This window comes from Blennius ocellaris (assembly GCF_963422515.1).
Source record: "Blennius ocellaris genome assembly, chromosome: 24".
Lineage (NCBI taxonomy): Eukaryota > Metazoa > Chordata > Actinopteri > Blenniiformes > Blenniidae > Blennius > Blennius ocellaris.
In genome coordinates, this window is record NC_137673.1 from 2,140,284 (window position 1) to 2,158,236 (window position 17,953).

The following is a 17,953-nucleotide window of genomic DNA, read 5'->3' on the forward strand; positions in this document are numbered from 1 at the left end:
TGTGTGCCCCCCCCCCCCCCCTCAATCACCCTGACAGCAGCATGATGTCAGGCTGCAGGAATTTACTCTGTAATTTGTGTGTGCCTGTGCGCCGCGGTGGGTGTGTCGGTATATATTCTGCCTGACCGGGGCGTCCACACGGCCTGCTGTTTGCATTTCGCCGTGTGTGTGTGTGTGTGTGTGTGTGTGTGTGTGTGTGTGCGCACGAGGAGGTACGTCTCTTTGTAGCACACCTGCTTCCTCACCTTTCACCCTCCCGCTTTTTAACGGCTCGGCTTTCCGCCTCGCATGAAAAAGTGAAGTCACCGCCGAAACACTCGCGTTGCGAAATCGTCTCTTTCACCCTGTTTATTTAAAAGCGCACGGGGCGGACTGCGGATCACATCTGGGAACGGTTTCTCGAGGGCTCCGTGGGGGGGCGCGAAACCATTACCAAGGTCGGACGTTACGGAGGGTTTGTGGACTCGCGAGCGTCTGCCGGGCGAGACTTCCCAATGAGCCTTTCGACCCGGTAGCGAGTTGGGCGAACCTCGGCGGTCCCCACCGTTCCCGGTGACGCCTTTACTTTTGGCTGAGCTAATCCAACGGATGAACGACCGCGCTGTTGATGATGCTAATTCCGCTCAGTGAAGAGTTGGCGTCATGAACGGTTTCGTCCTTCTGCCGTGGCTCCCTGGAGCTTTCTGAAAATGACATCTGCGTCCATCAGAACCACTCATACAGACCCGGTCTAGACTTAAACACTGTGTTTTGGATTGATATGCAGTGAAACATGCTATTGTACCAGTATGCTAACAGCACGTCTGGATTTGACACAGAAATCCATGAATGGATGATAAATGGCCTCGGCGGTTGAGAGCTGCCTGCTGTTTGCACAGCTGTATGAATGCTGAGTGTCGGCGCTGGACGGATTAAATGACTGGAAAACGTCCAGACGAGCATTGCAGACACGCAGAACTGCAGGCTGGACGTCCACGGTGCAAAGCATTCTGGGATTGCTCCGTTCAGTGGAGCATCCACCTGGTCACTTTATTCAGAGAGACAATTTGAAACGTCAGTCTTTCCAAAAAGTTGTCCTCTCCCTGCCTGCATGGAGACAAAATCGGATCATTTTCAAAAACTCCGCGTTTTCCCCCGTTTTCCCGGAGACGGGTTTGGAACATTTTGTAAAAGTTGCGTTTTGCCCTGTTTCCATGGCGACGGATTCAGAGCAATTTTGAAAAGTTTCACCTTGGGTGCCGTTTTCAAGCTCCGGGCACAGATGTTGTGTAAAACAGACGTCCTAAACGGCACCGATAGTTGATTTACCAAAATGTGCACCGAAATGTTTCTTGAAGCGCTTTTCTGGTCGTAAAACTTGGACGTCTGAATGCGCAACATCGTTAAAACGTGGATTTTCACCCTTGAGAGTTTTGAGTGTGGGATCATCCAAATGACCCGTATCAAAACAGTCATGCGGGTATTTACTGCCCGTCTTCCTCCTCCTTAAAGGGCCGGTTCACAAATTGCACTTGATCAACCCTCGGTCCCCGCCGCTGCAGCCGCCAAGTGTTGCGTAAGATCCGAGGCACCTGTCGGTCCCGACGCCGCCTCCTGCACCGATCCCCGTTCACACGGAAAGAAAAACCCGACCGGGAGTCGGTTTTGACAAAGAGACGCTCGGCGCTGACTGGCGGGGGATTAGTAAGAATGAAGTCGTCATTGTGGGCAGCTTCGTACACGTCGCTCATTCATGCCGTCATCGTTAATAACAAGAACTCCAGCGGATGGAAACGGTGCGTGTTGCGTTAGAGACGGCAGGTTCCAACATGACGCCTGGAGGTTTTCGACCAATCAGCTTCAGCTACGTCTTTATTCGTCCTTTTGGTCGCAGGGATGTAATGTAGAACTACAGGAACAAGGTTTGCTCTCATGAAGGTACAATGTAGAGATGCTTCATTCCATTTTTAGCAGTTGCAGTTATTTTCTTCCTCTGTTTTTCATGGATTTTAGCTACTGGAGTCATTTCTAGCCGCTGTGTTTCCTAATTATTAAAGTAGTTTTAGTTATTAGCAACCCCCCCTCCTCATTTTCTTAATTCTTTTCCTATTTACTTCTTTTTCCTGATGTCTTCTTCTTTTTTTCTCTATTTTCTCTTTCTTCTTTGTGCCTTTTTTCTTTTTTGTTAATTTTATTCTTTTTCCTTTGTCCTTCAGTTTTCGGTTTTGTTGTTTTCTTTTTTAAATGTTCCTCTTCTTATTTTTCACTATAATTTTTTCTTGTTTTTTTTCCCTTGTGCCTTTTTCTCCCCGTTTTTTTTCTTTTCCTGAATAGATCCAAACTAAGTAATATTTTATTTACTATTAATTTTATTATTTTGTAACAGTAATTTGTAATCAATTCCAAAAATCTAAATCTTTATTTCCACGACTCTGGAGGCAGCCGTCATGGAAAATCCAAACTGACAGAGGCTAATTAATAAATCCACACTTGTATATTCACACATTTTCTCATGCTGACGCAGCCGCCCAGGTAAAAATACCCACGAATTATTAAGGAAGACATTATCAGACGCTTCATTTTTAGCGTTCATTTGGCAGCGCGAGAGTCCAGTTGCGTTTATTTAGATTTGCCTTTATAATTAGGAGCGTACGAATTTGGTTTTGTGGCTGCAGCATCAAATTCATTCGGGAGATATCCCCCCCCCCCCCCCCCCCCCCCCCCCCCCCCCCCCCCCCCCCCCCCAGCCGTCCTCTCGCTGAACTTTTCCTATGAAGTACGTGATATATTTCTGATCCATCTTGGAGATTTAGTAGATACGTGAGACCTGCAGGAATCCCAGCAGGCGCCGAGCGCTTACGCCGGATCAGGGAACATGGAAAAGAAAATTAGAGAAAAGGCAAAAAAAAAAAGCTCAAAAAAGAAAAATGGTTAGAAGAAAAAGAAAAAAGTAATTTAGAAAAAGAAAAAGGGGGAAAAACAAAGAAGAAATGAGGAAAACAGAAAAAATAATTACAAAAAAAGGTGAAATAAGGAAAAAAGAAGCAAAAATTAAATGAAGAAAATAATTTTTTTTAAATAGAGCTAAAACTGCTTTAAGACAGAGCAGCTATAAAAAGCTCCAGTTGCTAAAATAACCCCAAAAAATCCATTAAAATAAGCGGAATAAACTCACCACAAAAGCTAAAAATCTCTAAATTGTACCTTCATGAATGCAACCTCAGTTTTTGTATGTTTAGTCATTTCCTTTAGATTGTTCTTTTTTCTTAATATATGTTTTTTAATCATGTTTTGTGGCTCCAGGACAAATTTGATTTGTTGTAAAATCCTGAAAACCTCTGGTGGTGAAGTTTTCAGGCCTCCGTTCTAGAGAAACGCCGTCACACAGAACAGAAACCCAACTTGTTTCCCAAATCTCTTCTGTGTTTGTTTGTGTTCGTATCCTCCAAACGGCTAATTCCCCTCAACGTTTGCGTCGTTTCTTCATCTGATGTGAAAACACACTCTTCAACGCGCTGCACCGGAGGGAACGGTGACGAAATCCGTCCAGATTAGAACTGAGCCAGCGTGGAGTCCATGTTGGACTGCGGGGGAATGACCTCAGCCCTGAGTCATCTCTCTCTCTCTCTCTCTCTCTCTCTCTCTCTCTCTCTCTCTCTCTCTCTCTCTCTCTCTCTCTCTCTCTCTCTCTCTCTCTCTCTCTCTCTCTCTCTCTCTCTCTCTCTCTGTCTCTGTCTCTGTCTCTGTCTCTGTCTCTGTCTCTGTCTCTGTCTGTCTCTGTCTCTGTCTCTGTCTCTGTCTCTGTCTCTGTCTCTCTCTCTGTCTCTGTCTCTCTCTCTGTCTCTCTCTCTGTCTCTCTCTCTGTCTCTCTCTCTCTCTCTGTCTCTCTGTCTCTCTCTGTCTCTGTGTCTCTCTCTGTCTCTCTGTCTCTCTGTCTCTCTGTCTCTCTCTCTCTCTGTCTCTCTCTCTCTCTCTGTCTCTCTCTCTCTCTCTCTCTCTCTCTCGTCCAGTTTCATCTTGACTGGACAGCACCAGTCAAATTTTCCCATAATAACTAAACTAAATAAAGTCTATTTTAAATGAAACATTCTGGTGCAAAATACAGTGAAATGTCAAAAACAAAAGAATAACCTGGGATTTTAGAGCTTCCTACATCAGAGGTTTTACTAGACGTCTTTACATTTTTAGCTTTTGTTGCTAATTTTAGATTTTCTTTTCCTCTTTTGTTCTCTCCTCTCATGGATCTGCAACTATTTTAGCTACTCTGTTTCCCAATTGTTGCAGTTTTAGCTAAAGTAGCATTATTTTTTTTTAAATTATCTTTCCATTTTTAATTTTTTCCCCCTTTGTCATCTGTCCTTTTCCGTGTTTTTTTTTCATTTTTATTCATTTTTTAAATTTATTTATTTATTTTCCAATTTAAAAAAAAAAAAAGAAAAATCCTTTTTTTTTTTTTCTCTTCTATTTTCTATCTTTTTTCCCCCTCGCCGCCATCAGGGTCAACATGTTCCCCCTTTGTTGTCCTTGATGTTCTCATTTTCCACATGACCGGCAAAACATTATCTCGGTTGCTTCTGATGATAACTTGCGTCTTCCGTTGGCAAATCCATCAAAGGTCTGTTGGGTTTTTCTCGTCCAGCTACGGTGTGGACGATGTGGACGGACGCCTCCTGATGACCGTCACTGAATCCCCAACGAAACGGCTTTGAACTGTTGTTCTTTCGGAGAGGAACCCTCTCGGAGAACACTACAAGTCAAACAGAGCGGATAGAAGATGACGTAGTGCCTCCGGGCAGATTAGATCAGACCCTCGCAGGCGTTCGTCAAACCGTCCCAAATGAGTCTCGGCATGCTTCGCGTCCAACCGGGGGGAATTATTTACTTTAGCTGGAGGCTAATAAATGACTTGGCAAAAGGAGCTTCGAGCGTCTATTTGTCACAGTTGGATTTGTCGTACGAAAGGCCTCAATGGTCCATTCATAACCAGACTTCAGAGAAACACAAGTCTTAAACGCAAGCAGACCTTGGTGGGCCGCCACGCTTCCTATTCCTCGCTCGTGATGTCATCCAACCCGGCGTTAACCCTTCGTCTGATCGAACACGGAGACCACCCGAGCTCCTCCGTCACTCTGTGGGGAGGGTTTGCCAGCTGTGGAGGACGGCGGGCACTTTGGCGTAATTCGTTGGGACAAGGATGAAGGTCGGAAATAGTCCTGGCACCGCCGGAGAATCTGTGGCGAGCGGCAAGCTGTGGCGATGACGACTCTGTTCCGCCCAGCGCCTAATAATAACAGTGCAGGCGACGCATGACAAATGTGGAGCTGCATGTTGGACATCAGTCTCTGACAGGATCGGTCCAATAGTAGAAGCAATCGTCAAAAGTGTCGTGGACCCCGTCCACACGGGCCAAAAAGGATATTTTTTCTCTGAAAAGAATCCCGTCTACACGTCAGTGTGGTGTAGTACATATGCCAGGCCTGTCGGGGGCGCCGTGACTCATCAAATACGCTACAAACGTAGGAGAAGACGTGAATCCAACATATCGCCTCATTAAACCGATTAGCATCAGTAGTTTGTGCAGCATGAAGTGTGGGTGGGAGCGTCATGGCGACGGGCTGGGAAAACGATGATGTCACATCGTTTTCCACAAATGCCCGTCCACCTCGAAGCCGTACTGGCACCGCTTTTGTAAACAACTTGTTTGGGGCTCCTAAAACATCACATCATGCGAATGATCGACAAAAACAATATCGATTTTTGCGTTTTCCTCTCGGATAAGTTCAGCGTTTCCACAGCAACTTCTTGCAAATCAAGTCCGTTTGCACAGCAATAGCAAGAACGCCAAAAACGACGTAGTTAGCATGTTGGGCCACGAGTGAGCATAGCAGTGTTTTGGAAAACTCCGTTCTCAAGGAGCATACTTTTAAAAAGTTGCAGTTTCCTCGTTTGCATGGAGAAGTGGAGCATTTTCAACATTTCATTGTTTTACTCAGTTTCCAATGGAGACGGAGCGTTTTCGAAAAGTTCCGTTTTCACCGAGCCCGTTCCTGTTGTCCGCCAGGTGAAGGAAGATGCGTTCTCGCAGCAACAGCCTGGAGGACGTGACCAAGGCCAAGCTGGCGCAGCAGCACCTGCGAGAGGATCCCTCGGGGCGGGCCGAAGGTCGGAGTCGCCACCGGGAGGCGCCGGACGACACCGGCACCGTGCAGCGGAACCACAAGGTGCCCAAGAACGGCGGTGGCAGCGGCGGCGGGAACGGTGGCGACGCGGCGGCGAAGAGCGGGGCCCGCCGGGAGAAGGGCAGGGACCTCTCCCGGGACGACCTGGTCTTCCTCCTCAGCCTGCTGGAGGGAGAGCTGCAGGTGAGGAAGTCCTGTCAAACGCACATTTTGAAAAGAAACAAAAAAAGAGAGATGTGGTGTCTGTCCACTAAGGCCTAATCCTTTGTTTTATTTTTTTTTTTATTAAAGAAAACGAAAGACATTTTTAAGTACATTACAGCAGTGGTTCTCAATTATTTTCTGTCATGCCCCCCCTAGAGGACAGAATTTTTTTCAGGCCCCCCCCCCCCCGAATTGTACTACCATTGAGAACCTGATAATATTTATTTATTTACTGTATGAGTTGCTGGCACCAGCATTCTGCATACAATCGCCTGATTATCAAAATAAATTAATAAAATGAGCTGGAGGCCCTTTTTTATCGTTCAAGCATGAATAAAGACACTAATACTGAAAGTCGCACTCGCCTCACGCCCCCCCTGACACCCCACCACGCCCCCCCAGGGGGGCTCGCCCCACCATTTGAGAAGCACTGAATTACAGTCATTCCAATTTGCTTGTATAGAGAAAATAGAAAAGCCCAACATATCCACATGAGCAGCAGGTGTGTTTGCGACGGTGGAAAGAAAAACTCCTCCAACAAGGAGAAACTTTGCAGAAACCAGAGTCAGAGGTGGAGGAATTCTGAGGACCGGTTGGGGTGAAGGATGGAGGAGAGGAAAGACAGAGAAAGACTTGGTGGGGAGAAACATACAATACCCTTGTTAGTGCTACATACATTTTTTTTCATTTTTAATAACACAGTAATCACAGTGATCTAAATATTTTCCAACTGCCATGAGATGAAACCAGCCTGAGCAGCAACAGAGCAAAAAACCAAAATAATCACAACAATTATAACAAAAGCAAAAACAAAAGTACACAAAACAAAGAAAGAGAAAAAGAAAAAGAAAAGAGAAAAACAGAACGAAACACAAAAAATGAAACAAACAAAAACAGGAAGAGGAAAAAAAAAAACAACAACAAAAAGAGCAAACAACAACTTGATTTTGATAATTCGTCAATGAGGAGTGTGTGTGTGTGTGTATGTGTGTGTGTGTGTGGTTTGTCCTCTGGATGGAACCACTAGGTCCTAATCCGTCTTTCTCCATCGCAGGCCAGAGACGAAGTGATCACCGTCCTGAAGGCGGAGAAAACCGACCTGGCCCTCCTGGAGGCCAAATACGGTTTCGTCACGCCTCCGAAGGTCTTGCAGGCGCTGCAGAGAGACGACGTCCAGGGCAAGGCCGACGCCTACCAGGAGGACATCTACGAGAGGCCCATGGTGGAGGTAACGCCCACTCTGACCTGCAGCCGTTGCCGTGCCAAACCTTCGGTGCGTTTCGGGGGTTCGTTCACGCAACGGTGCCCCCAGCCGCTGAAAATGCGAAACTTTTTGGAAACGGCTCGCAAGGTGGAACCTTTTCAAAATGCGGGGGTGGGGGATGCAACTTTTCCCAGACATTCCGACTCGGTTTCCTTCGAAACAGGTGAAAAAAATGCAAATTTTCAAAAACACTCCAACTGCGTCTCCATGTAAATGGGGGAAAACGCAACTTTACAATATATATTCTAACTCCGTTTCCATGGAAACAGCGGGCAACGCAACTTTCCCAAAACGGTCATCGCAAAAACAGTCATCGCCATGGAAACCGGGGGAAAATGAAACTTTTTGAATACGTCACGTTTTGAAAATGCTCCAGACTCGGTCTCGATGGAAGTGGTGAAAAAAGCAACTTTACGAAAATAGTCAGACTCGGTCTCCATGGCAACGAGGGCAAACGTAACTTTTCGAAAATTCTCCGGCTGGGCCCATGGAAACCGGACATAATGTAACTTGACTCCGTCTCCATTGAAAGTGGTGCGACATCCGACTTTTCAGAAAATGCTCCGTCCCCATGGAAACGCTCCAATTCCGTCTCCATGGAAACGGGGCCCAATGCAACTTTTTGAAAATGCTCTGAATCATCCCACTCCCGTTGTTAACGTTTATAGCGTATTGTTGTCCCGGCACGCCAACCGCGTTGTTTGAAACGCTGCCGTGGAAACGGCGCCTCAAACGGCGCCTCAAACGGCTGTGTCGTGGCGTTCCGTCCAGACGTTACAGATGTGCTCTGCCGTGTCCCCCCCCCCCCCACCTCCCGCCCCCCCGCCGCAGCTGGACAAGCTGGTGGAGAAGCAGCGGGAGACCCACCGGCGGATGCTGGAGCAGCTGCTGATGGTGGAGCAGTCGCACAAGCAGGCGCTGTACAAGCTGGAGGACGAGAAGAGGAACCACGGCGAGTTCATGAAGAAGAGCGACGAGTTCACCAACCTGCTGGAGCAGGAGCGCGAGAGGTCAGTGCCCACCTCTAATTACCCACGATGCACCCCGTCCAAACCCTGGATCCAGCTGCGGCTGCCAGAGTACAAATGGCCTCGCAATCCGGCGTAATGTCAGCATTAAATCAAAGTGTGGAGGATTACAGGGGAAAATCCACAAAGGGTACTCCGTCATTATTGTTCCCATGACCTCAAGTACGTCCTTTACTTTTATTATCGGCGTTTATCGAACAAGTTTACGCCGGGCTGGAGCGCGCCGAGAGTTGTTTCTGGAAATTCTCCCGTCGAGCCTGAACCCCATGCCTCATGACGTCGGGGATCTTTTCAGTCTCCGGAGAAACGACTTGACGGATCGCTGCAATTGTTGGCACGTCGCTGTACCCGATGGATTGTCGTCGCTTTGGTGGTCCGCTGACTTTTCCTTTGGCGGGATCGGAGCAAAACTTCAGGCTTGACTTTGGTCAGATGGGCTTTGATTGAAAACGAAAGCTCATTTCAGTTCCGCCGGTAACGTAAGTCAAACAGTCTGGGGGGATGACGGAGTTGAGGACGTCCGTCGCTAGGTTATAAAAGAGAATGACTTCATCGTCGCCCGGTTCACGCCAGTTCAGCGCGGCTTGTCTATACCGTAATGTCCGGACTATAGGTCGCTACTTTTTTCACACACTTTGACAATTGACAAGGGCGATGCGTTCAGGTGCATCACGTAACTCCGATATTTCTTCTTCTTCTTTTTTTTTTATGTGATGGGTGTGGCCCAGTAGTCCGGAAATTACGGTAGTCGCAACGTCATTAAATGCTAATTAAGATGGAAGTGAGATTTTAAGCTTTCAGGGAATCCGAGCCCCTAAAAAAATATTATTTATTATTATTATTTGTATCTTTTTTCTATCCCAGTTTTGTTGTTTATGTAGAAATAGCCAGTACGGCCCCTTTGTCACAGCTTGGCTTTACCATAATAAGAGTTAATCGTGTCTTTATTACACATAATCAGAGAGCCGTTAATCCGTTGTTGTCCTTCTACACAGACGATCCATTATTTCAGTCGTTACTTAATTCCGTTGATATCTTCAGTTCTTTTCGCAGCACTGCAACAATATGAAACTGATTAAGGGCGTCAATTCAAGTATTAAAACAAACAACATAATGATACTCAGAAAACACATTTCCATTTGAGCTAATTGCCATCATTATATCATCACGCTACAAGGAGAATGAACCGACTTTACTCAGTATGACTGATTTCTCTGTAATCCTTTGCGCGCGCCAGTAATAAGCTAACAACACGCCACTGCTGTCACTTCATCCATGTTGCTAATCGGCTTGTTTTTGTTTGTTTATTAATTTTTTTTCATATAAACTGTTATGGAGACGTCACAAGTATTTGGCAGTGCTGCTCAGGCGGGTTCTTAACGCCTCGGATGGCGAAACGATGATCCGCGGAGGGCTCGTGACGCGAGACGAACCGCGAGATGAATTGTTTATAAAGATGGACTCCCGCCGATAGCATGACACGCACATGCACGCTCAGCCGTCGGAAACGGGAAACGCGCAGATTTTTGAAAGTGCAAGGTCTCACTTTTTGAACAACCATTTGAAAAAGGCTTTCAATCCATCCACATAGAAAACACAACTTTTTGAAAACTCTTCATGTCTGCAACCTCTAGGAAAGACTCCAAATTTTCAAAAAGTTGCAATTTTCCCAGGAGACGGAGTTGGAGGATTTTCAAAAAGCTGTTTTCCCCCAGTTTCCATGGAGAATGACTTAGGGTGTTTTTTTTAAATAGTGGCATTTTTCCCGTTTCCTGAGTGGAAGCATTTTCAAAAGTTGTGTTTTTTAACCCCACTTTTTATCGTCATCTACTGAGCATGTGCAGACTCACTATTCAGTCCAGCCATGGTGCACGTGACCAGTAGCGTTTTCAAAAAGTTGCCTCTCCAGTGGCTCTGAGTCCCTCCGCCGTGTAAACGGACACCCAAAACACTACAAGAGTCGTGAAGTCACTAAAAAAGTTGCATTTTCCGCTCTCTCCGGAGATGGGGTGTTTTCAAAAAGTCTTCAAGACTCCGCAGAGGGATGGGACGGGGGAGCGCCAACGGCCCGTCGAGGCCGCATGTTCGCGCCGTTCTGTTTTAAAAAGTCACATCTGTTGACGGTTAGAATGCCGCTCTGGCTCTCACACTCCCGCTGCTTCTGCGAGATGAGGTCACCGCTCGCCGACGGCTGCTCGGCGGGCGGTTAATCACAAGGGAGCCAGGTTCATCCCACTGAAATGCAACTTTTTGAAAGCGTTCCAAACTCCATTCCTACTTATGAGCCTCAAAAGACAAAATGTATCAAAACAGACAAGATTTAAGTCCAGAGTGTTTCAGCGGTCCGTTTACATGACAACAATGTTTGGAGCCAGTGGAGATTCAACTTTTTGAAAATGGATCCCAAAGCGGAACTTTTTGAAAATGCTCCTATTCCATCTATGGAAATGGGAAAAACACAACTTTTCAAAAACTCGCAGACTCTGTATGAATGGAAACAGGTGTAACTGAACTTTCTGAAAAAGCTCAGATTCCATCTCCATTGAAACTGGGGCGAAAACATTTTGAAAACACTCCAACTCAGGCTACTTTGAAACAGGGAAAACTCCATGACTCTGACCAATGCAACTTTTTCGAATCACTTTGACTCCGTCTCTGGAAATGAGAGAGAATTCCACTTTTGGTAAATGCTTTAACTTCGTCTCCATGGAAACGGGTAAAGGAACGTTTTCGAAACACCCCAGATTTTCAAAAAGCTGCGTTTTCTTCATTTCTATGGAGACTGAGTCGGAGTGCTTTCGTAGAGTTGCAACTTTTAGGAAATGCTCGGAATTCGTCTCCGGGGAAAGAGGGGCAAACGTGAATTTTTTGAAAACACTCCATCTCTCCAGAAATGGAAGGAAATGCAACTTTTCGAAAACACTCTGACTCCATGTCCATGGAGACCAGAAAAATTCAACTTTTTCAGAACACAGCAGTTTATTTGCACGTCAAGTAATTATCTGATAATAAAAAAAATCGCCGCTACGGTAGCTGTGCCACGCCGCGACCTTTCCCCCCGGCCCTCTGACCCTCTGCGGGTCGCACCGTGTACGCCATCTTGCCGGGCGAGCTGCTGGCGGTGACATCATGTGGACGTGATCGGGAGCATTCCACAGCGATGTTGTCATCGCCGCCGAGATGCTCATTATCCAGACCGCGCTTTGATTCTCTTTCGTGATTCCGGGGCTTCTGGGTTATTATTGATGGCGGCTCCTGCCGCGGCACGTTCGCCTCGGAGGCGGGTTGTGAACTCTGAACAAAATGGCGGCGTGTTTTCAGGAGGTCGGCCCCGCTCGTCAGCGGAGGGAGTCGCACCTGCGTTCCTCCCGGAGATACGCGACGCCTCGACGACCCACGCCTCCATGTATGGGGAGGACGGCGACGGGACTCTGAGGTCTCCCCCCGTGAGACCCGTGAGACCCGCGTCCGGGTCGGGAATCGCACGCGTACGTGAAATTCCACGGCCTCTCAACACACATGGCATGTAGACGAGTCCAACGCCGGGAGGAGAAAACACTCCGGGCCTTGTTTTCGCTGGAATTCCTTCGGAATCGGACGAAAGTTCAAGGCCATTTTTATTGGAATCGGTTTCCATGAACCTAATAGAACGCGTGTGATTATGAATTTAGGATTTTCAACATCTTGAGAGCCTGTTTACATGATGTTTCAAGGGAAAACGCATTGATTTTTGGTTTTTCATTGCAGAAAAGTTTTGAAAATGAAGTCTGTTTCCATAGCAACGGCAGAAATGTTGAAAACGATGTTACCATCCCACACTAAACTATAAATGTGGGAGTACAGAGACATTGTATGGACAGACAGAGCAGCATTTCCAAAAACTTGCGTTTTCCTCGGCCAACATGGAGAATGAGCACAAGCATTTTTTTTTTTTTTTTTTTTAAGTTGCACCGTTTCCACAGAGGCAGAGTTGAAGTTGTCTTAATGTAAACTCAGTCAGGGAGTTTTTTCAAAAGTTGCGTTTTCTATTGTCTAGCTGTAGACGGATTCAATACATTTTCAAAAACTTGCATTTTTACCCCCGGTTTTCGTGGAAACAGAATTGGATCATTTTTCAGAAGGTTGCATTTGCAATTGTCTACGGAGTCGGGACATTTTCAAATATTGAGTTGACCCTTGTTTCCATGGAAACAGGCGGATCATTTTCAAAAAGTTGTGCCTTTCCCATGTCCCAGAACATATTCAAAAAAGAGCTTTGTCATCACGATGGTGTAATGCGATTACATCTCCCTGACAGAATGCAGCAAATAGAATCGAATTTTTCCGTTTTTTCTTCCTTTTCAAGACGTTTTCAGGCGAAGGTTTGAAACAACCGTTTATGTTTTCTTGCGTCTCTTCCTGCGTGAAAGTTTCCCCACATTGTGTAGGACTCACTTAGTGGATTAACAACCTGGATTTCTGTGAGATGTGGTAACGTTTGGACGCGGCTTCCCTCTTTTAAGGCCGACGGTGAAATACCTGCAGGTTTCCGCGGGACTGAAAGACTTTGAACGGTCGATTGAAGAGGAGGAGGCGAGGCGGTGATTTGTGGGAGTTCGCGTGGAGTCGGGGGGGGCGAGGATTAGCGCTCGACAGAGTGAAACCTGCAGGAATTGATGTACGAGCCCGGTCGTCTGTTTGTGGAAGGAAATAGCAGCGAGGGGCGGGAGGTCAAGGAGGGGTGGGGGGGGGCGAGGCCGGTGTCGACTCGCCGTGACATTTCTGCGCTTGCCGTGAACCGCGTGCAACCTCCGCCAGCGCTGGAGACGGCGGGATAACAGGCCAGACTGAGACCCCCCCCACCCCCACCGGTGGCAAGGCTGCTGATTTACGCCTCCTCCCACGTTTGTTGGAGTGGACAGCCTCCTGAGTTACGGCTCGGCGGAGGGAAGCCGCCGCCCCGTCCGACTTGGAAGGAAGTGACGGCGAGAAAAGTCTCACTTTCTGGCAGCGGCGTCCGGAACAATGAGTTCCAAGATAGCGGGTGAAATATGGAGGGACGCCAGAGCCTGCGCTGATTTGCCAATTGGAATGCCCCGCCGTGGCGATTTGGACGAGGCTACGGTGAATTGTGCGAACGCGGAAAGGGAGTCACGCCCGTCGTGTTTGCTGGGATTTGGCCATTAGTCACGTTTGTGAATCTTAAAGGGATCATATTGGGAAAAATTCACTTTCTAAAGGTTTTCCGACAGTAATAATTGTCTTCATACCTGGAACGACGCCCCAGAAGTGAAGAAAGTGTGTCCTCTCTCTCTCTCTGGCTTGTTTCACTTCTTAAAAAGTGTGTTGCTCCAACCAGCCAATCAGAAATCAAACCCTATATAGTGTCATCGGGGGTATAGCCAATCACAATCAAGGTAGGCCCCTCCCCTTTGACTCCTCCCACAATTAGGCAGCTCTGCTCTGGCACATGGCATCACCAGAGGAAGTGCTTCCTCCTCTCTCCAAGATGGGCATGTGTGGGCGGAGCCAGTCCAGCTCACACAGACACAGCAGATTCTGAATGTAGCTCCTGTGATCCAATATTCAAATGGAGGAAAATTGAGGAAAAGCTGGAGTTAATCAACTTTGAATTTAACATCAATGAGACCATGTGGAAGTTTTGAAAAGCTGGAGTATGTGACCCTTTTTAAGGCACATGTGTTCAACACGAATACATCCAGATAAAACTACTAAAGATAGTAAAACAGCGAGAACAGCTATAATAGATGCTACTGCTACAAAAAGGATAAAGTAGATTAAAATACTGAAAAAAGTAATAATACATTCAAAATTACAAGAGACAATTTTCTTTTCAGGAAACAAAAATAGGCGGAGAAAAAAAAAGAAAAAAGTGCAAATAAAAAAAACACATTTAAACAGCAAAAAGATATAAGAAAAATGAGAATAAAATCAGAAAAAGGAAAAATTTAATAATAGATAATGAATAGAAAATAATTTAGAAGCGGAAATAAGAAAAAATGAAAAATGAAACATTTTTGAAAAGAAAAACTGAAAAAATAAAAAAAGTTAAGAAAACAGGGAAAACTGCACGAATTAGGAAACACAGAGCAGTTATAAAGAGCACGAGTAGCTGAAATGGCCAAAAATCCATAAAAAAAAAGGGAAAAACCTGTAATTTTGAGCTTTTGTATGTTTTCACATCTATTGAACCGTCACGAATGCAACCTCAGTTTTTGTATGTACCCCAATTTTCTTTGGATTTTTCTTTTTAATGCATTTCAGAGCATTAACAATTTATTTAGCCTAAATTAAGAAAACGTCTCTTTTGCTCGCGCGTCGACCCCAAAACCCCCGACTCGGAGAAAGACTGATTTCCCCGTCACTAAGTTGTCCTCTTTAATCCTGACTCCTTTGTCGACAGTGACTTTAAGCATTAAACTCCTGAAGGAAACTGGTGTCGTGACCTCATATCCTGTTTCAGGCGGCCGTAACAAATCCCACCCTTGGGATCGCACTCCGGCACCCGGCAGACGACTCTTGGCTTATCGTTTCTCCGCCCGTCGGTCCGGAGTGGAAACATCTGCCACGTGTTCGCTCCCCGACGCGGCGGAGTCACGCCGCCGTCGTTGCTACCTTTCGCCGGGCCGAGAAACCCGACGTTTATCGGGAATCTCAGACGTCGGGAAAGTAAAATCCGAGAAGTGATACGTACACCAAAATTTAAATCCCCCCGGGGGGGGGGTTGAGTCTTTGGCGGGGAACAATGGAAGCCGACCCCCAGTGCATCCTGGTGCTTTGACGTGAAAACTCCAAGAAAACCAGGAAATGGCAGTCACAGTTGGGTCTTTAATCCCCCTCCTCCCCGAGCTGAAGGGGATGATTGATGAGAAGTTTTTCCTGTAAGGTTATGAGCCTGTAGAAAACGCTGGCACCGCTCGCGTAACGCACACAAGGGTAAACATTATCTTTTCAGACACACCTCTTCCCTCAATAGAAATGATTGTTCGCCGACATATTTGAGGGGGAAATTAATAAAAAAGTTAAAATGCATCCGTGAGGAATGTGCTGAAACGCATCCAGGTCAGCAGTTTATCTTTTAAAAAGCCAAGACCGAGGAAGTTTATTGCTCTTTTTACTGTGAATGGACTTAAATATATCGAATTTTACTGCTTCGGGAGTCTCAGCAATGCTGCTCCACCTCCGGTGTCTTCACCAAGACAATAAGTAGAGCAAGAGAGGGAATTGAACCACCGACCTTGACCTGTTTTTTTTTTTTTTCTCTTTTATAAGATGAGTATTTTCAGTTAAATTTTAGTCTGTGGCGAAAAATAAAACTGTCAATTCAAGACACAGGAAGAAAAAAAAGACCATAATTCCTACATGTGATGGTGGAAAGGAGAAGCAGGAAGATGGTTCTGGTACAGAGGTAGGGATTCAGACCCTGGTCTGGTAGGGATTCAGACCCTGGTTCAGTCGGGATTCAGACCCTGATTCTGGTATGGAGGTAGGGATTCAGACCCTGATTCTGGTATGGAGGTAGGGATTCAGACCCTGATTCTGGTATAGAGGTAGGGATTAAGAACCTGATTCTGGCATGGAGGTAGGGATTCAGACCCTGATTCTGGTATGGGGGTAGGGATTCAGACCCTGGTTCTGGTACAGAGGTAGGGATTCAGACCCTGGTTCTGGTATGGCGGTAGGGATTCAGAACCTGATTCTGGTACAGAAGTAGGGATTCAGACCCTGGTTCTGGTACAGAGGTAGGGATTCAGACCCTGGTTCTGGTATGGCGGTAGGGATTCAGAACCTGATTCTGGTACAGAAGTAGGGATTCAGAACCTGATTCTGGTACAGAAGTAGGGATTCAGACCCTGGTTCTGGTACAGAGGTAGGGATTCAGACCCTGGTTCTGGTACAGAGGTAGGGATTCAGAACCTGATTCTGGTACAGAGGTAGTGATTCAGACCCTGGTTCTGGTACAGAGGTAGGGATTCAGACCCTGGTTCTGGTATGGGGTTAGGGATTCAGACCTTGGTTCTGGCACAGAGGTAGGAATTCAGACCCTGGTTCTGGTACAGAGGTAAGGATTCAGATCCTGGTTCTGGTGCAGAGGTAGGGATTCAGACCCTGGTTCTGGTATGGCTGTAGGGATTCTCCATTCAACAGAGATAACTCCACTCGGACCACGGACTTCATTGCGTTGTGTCGTAAGCTTGGATGTTTAGATGTCGTCGTTGTTGCGATCAGGATCTGAGCCCACAGTCGAGGCCGGGCCGTCCCCCGATGCTTCATCTTCACACCACAGGATCTCTAGTCCTCTTAAGCGACGGGCCTTAACAACACAACAAACAGAGTCCACCTTCCGCACGTCCAAAACCTCAATTACACCGTCTTCTTCCAAGATGAAATTATGCAGTCGCTTGTGCTTGGGTTCCCTCCTGCCCGGCTGTTGTACCGACCGGACGAGAAAAGGACACCCCCCCGCCCCCACCCGGATGAAGATGTCCCGGAGTGATGGCTATGACAGGAGTCCGGATGCCTTGTGCACTTCAGATTAGACTGACAAAAACCAGGCCTTTGCCAAAAATCCACAGCCAGATGTATCAGAACATGTGTTTCTGAGCCTGAAACCGAGCAAATCCTCCTGGCAGTGGCAGAGGAGGGGGCGAGCGGGGGGGGGGGGGGACGACCGGGTTTGAATGGTCTCTCCAGTTTCAGACTTTGAGAAGACGAAGCAACAGGAAGTATCCGTGTCGGCGAGGAGACGAATCAGCTTGGATCATTAAAGGTCCGACGGCGCCAATAAACACTGAGAAAGTCCGAATTTCGGTCCGCCGGGATCACGGTGTCGCTTCTCGTATCTCTGGGTTCTCACTAACATGCCGGAGGAGGAGGAGGAGGAGGAGGAGGAGGAAGAGGAGGAATGGCATCCGCGGTTTGGACAGAAAGCAAGCGAGAATAAATGCCATGCCGGGAATCTCTCTAATTTAAAGTAAGTATAGCATGAGCTCATTCCTAAGGCTCACTCTATTTTTATTTTATTTTCTTTTTTTTTTTAACAAACAAAGAAAATTACGAGCTTTCGTTTGCAGAAGCCGTATATTACAGCCGCTTTTATGCTCAACCCAGAAAAGAAAAAGAATTACGATGCTTTTCTATATGTGTCGATGGGCTTTGGCGAATATTACATTCAAATGACATTTTTAGCCGTTTTCAGGGCCTGAAGCAGTTTTTCTCTGGTTTTTAATTAGTCTCCCTCGACTAAAGACTTAAGAGAGTTCAGAAAGTGCAGGTTTATTTAATTAGAGCCGCCGAGC

General features: G+C 46.6%; 1 protein-coding gene across 1 annotated transcript in view; it reads left to right on the forward strand.

Moving 5' to 3' along the window:
- Positions 1-17,953, forward strand: part of filip1l (filamin A interacting protein 1-like) — a 55,000-nt gene that overhangs the window by 14,223 nt on the left and 22,824 nt on the right. The window contains exons 2-4 of the mRNA XM_080519729.1: positions 6,041-6,341; positions 7,417-7,590; positions 8,458-8,636. Coding sequence (XP_080375855.1) covers positions 6,051-6,341; positions 7,417-7,590; positions 8,458-8,636 — 644 coding nt within the window. The 5' untranslated portion in view covers positions 6,041-6,050. The remainder of the gene's footprint in view (positions 1-6,040; positions 6,342-7,416; positions 7,591-8,457; positions 8,637-17,953) is intronic.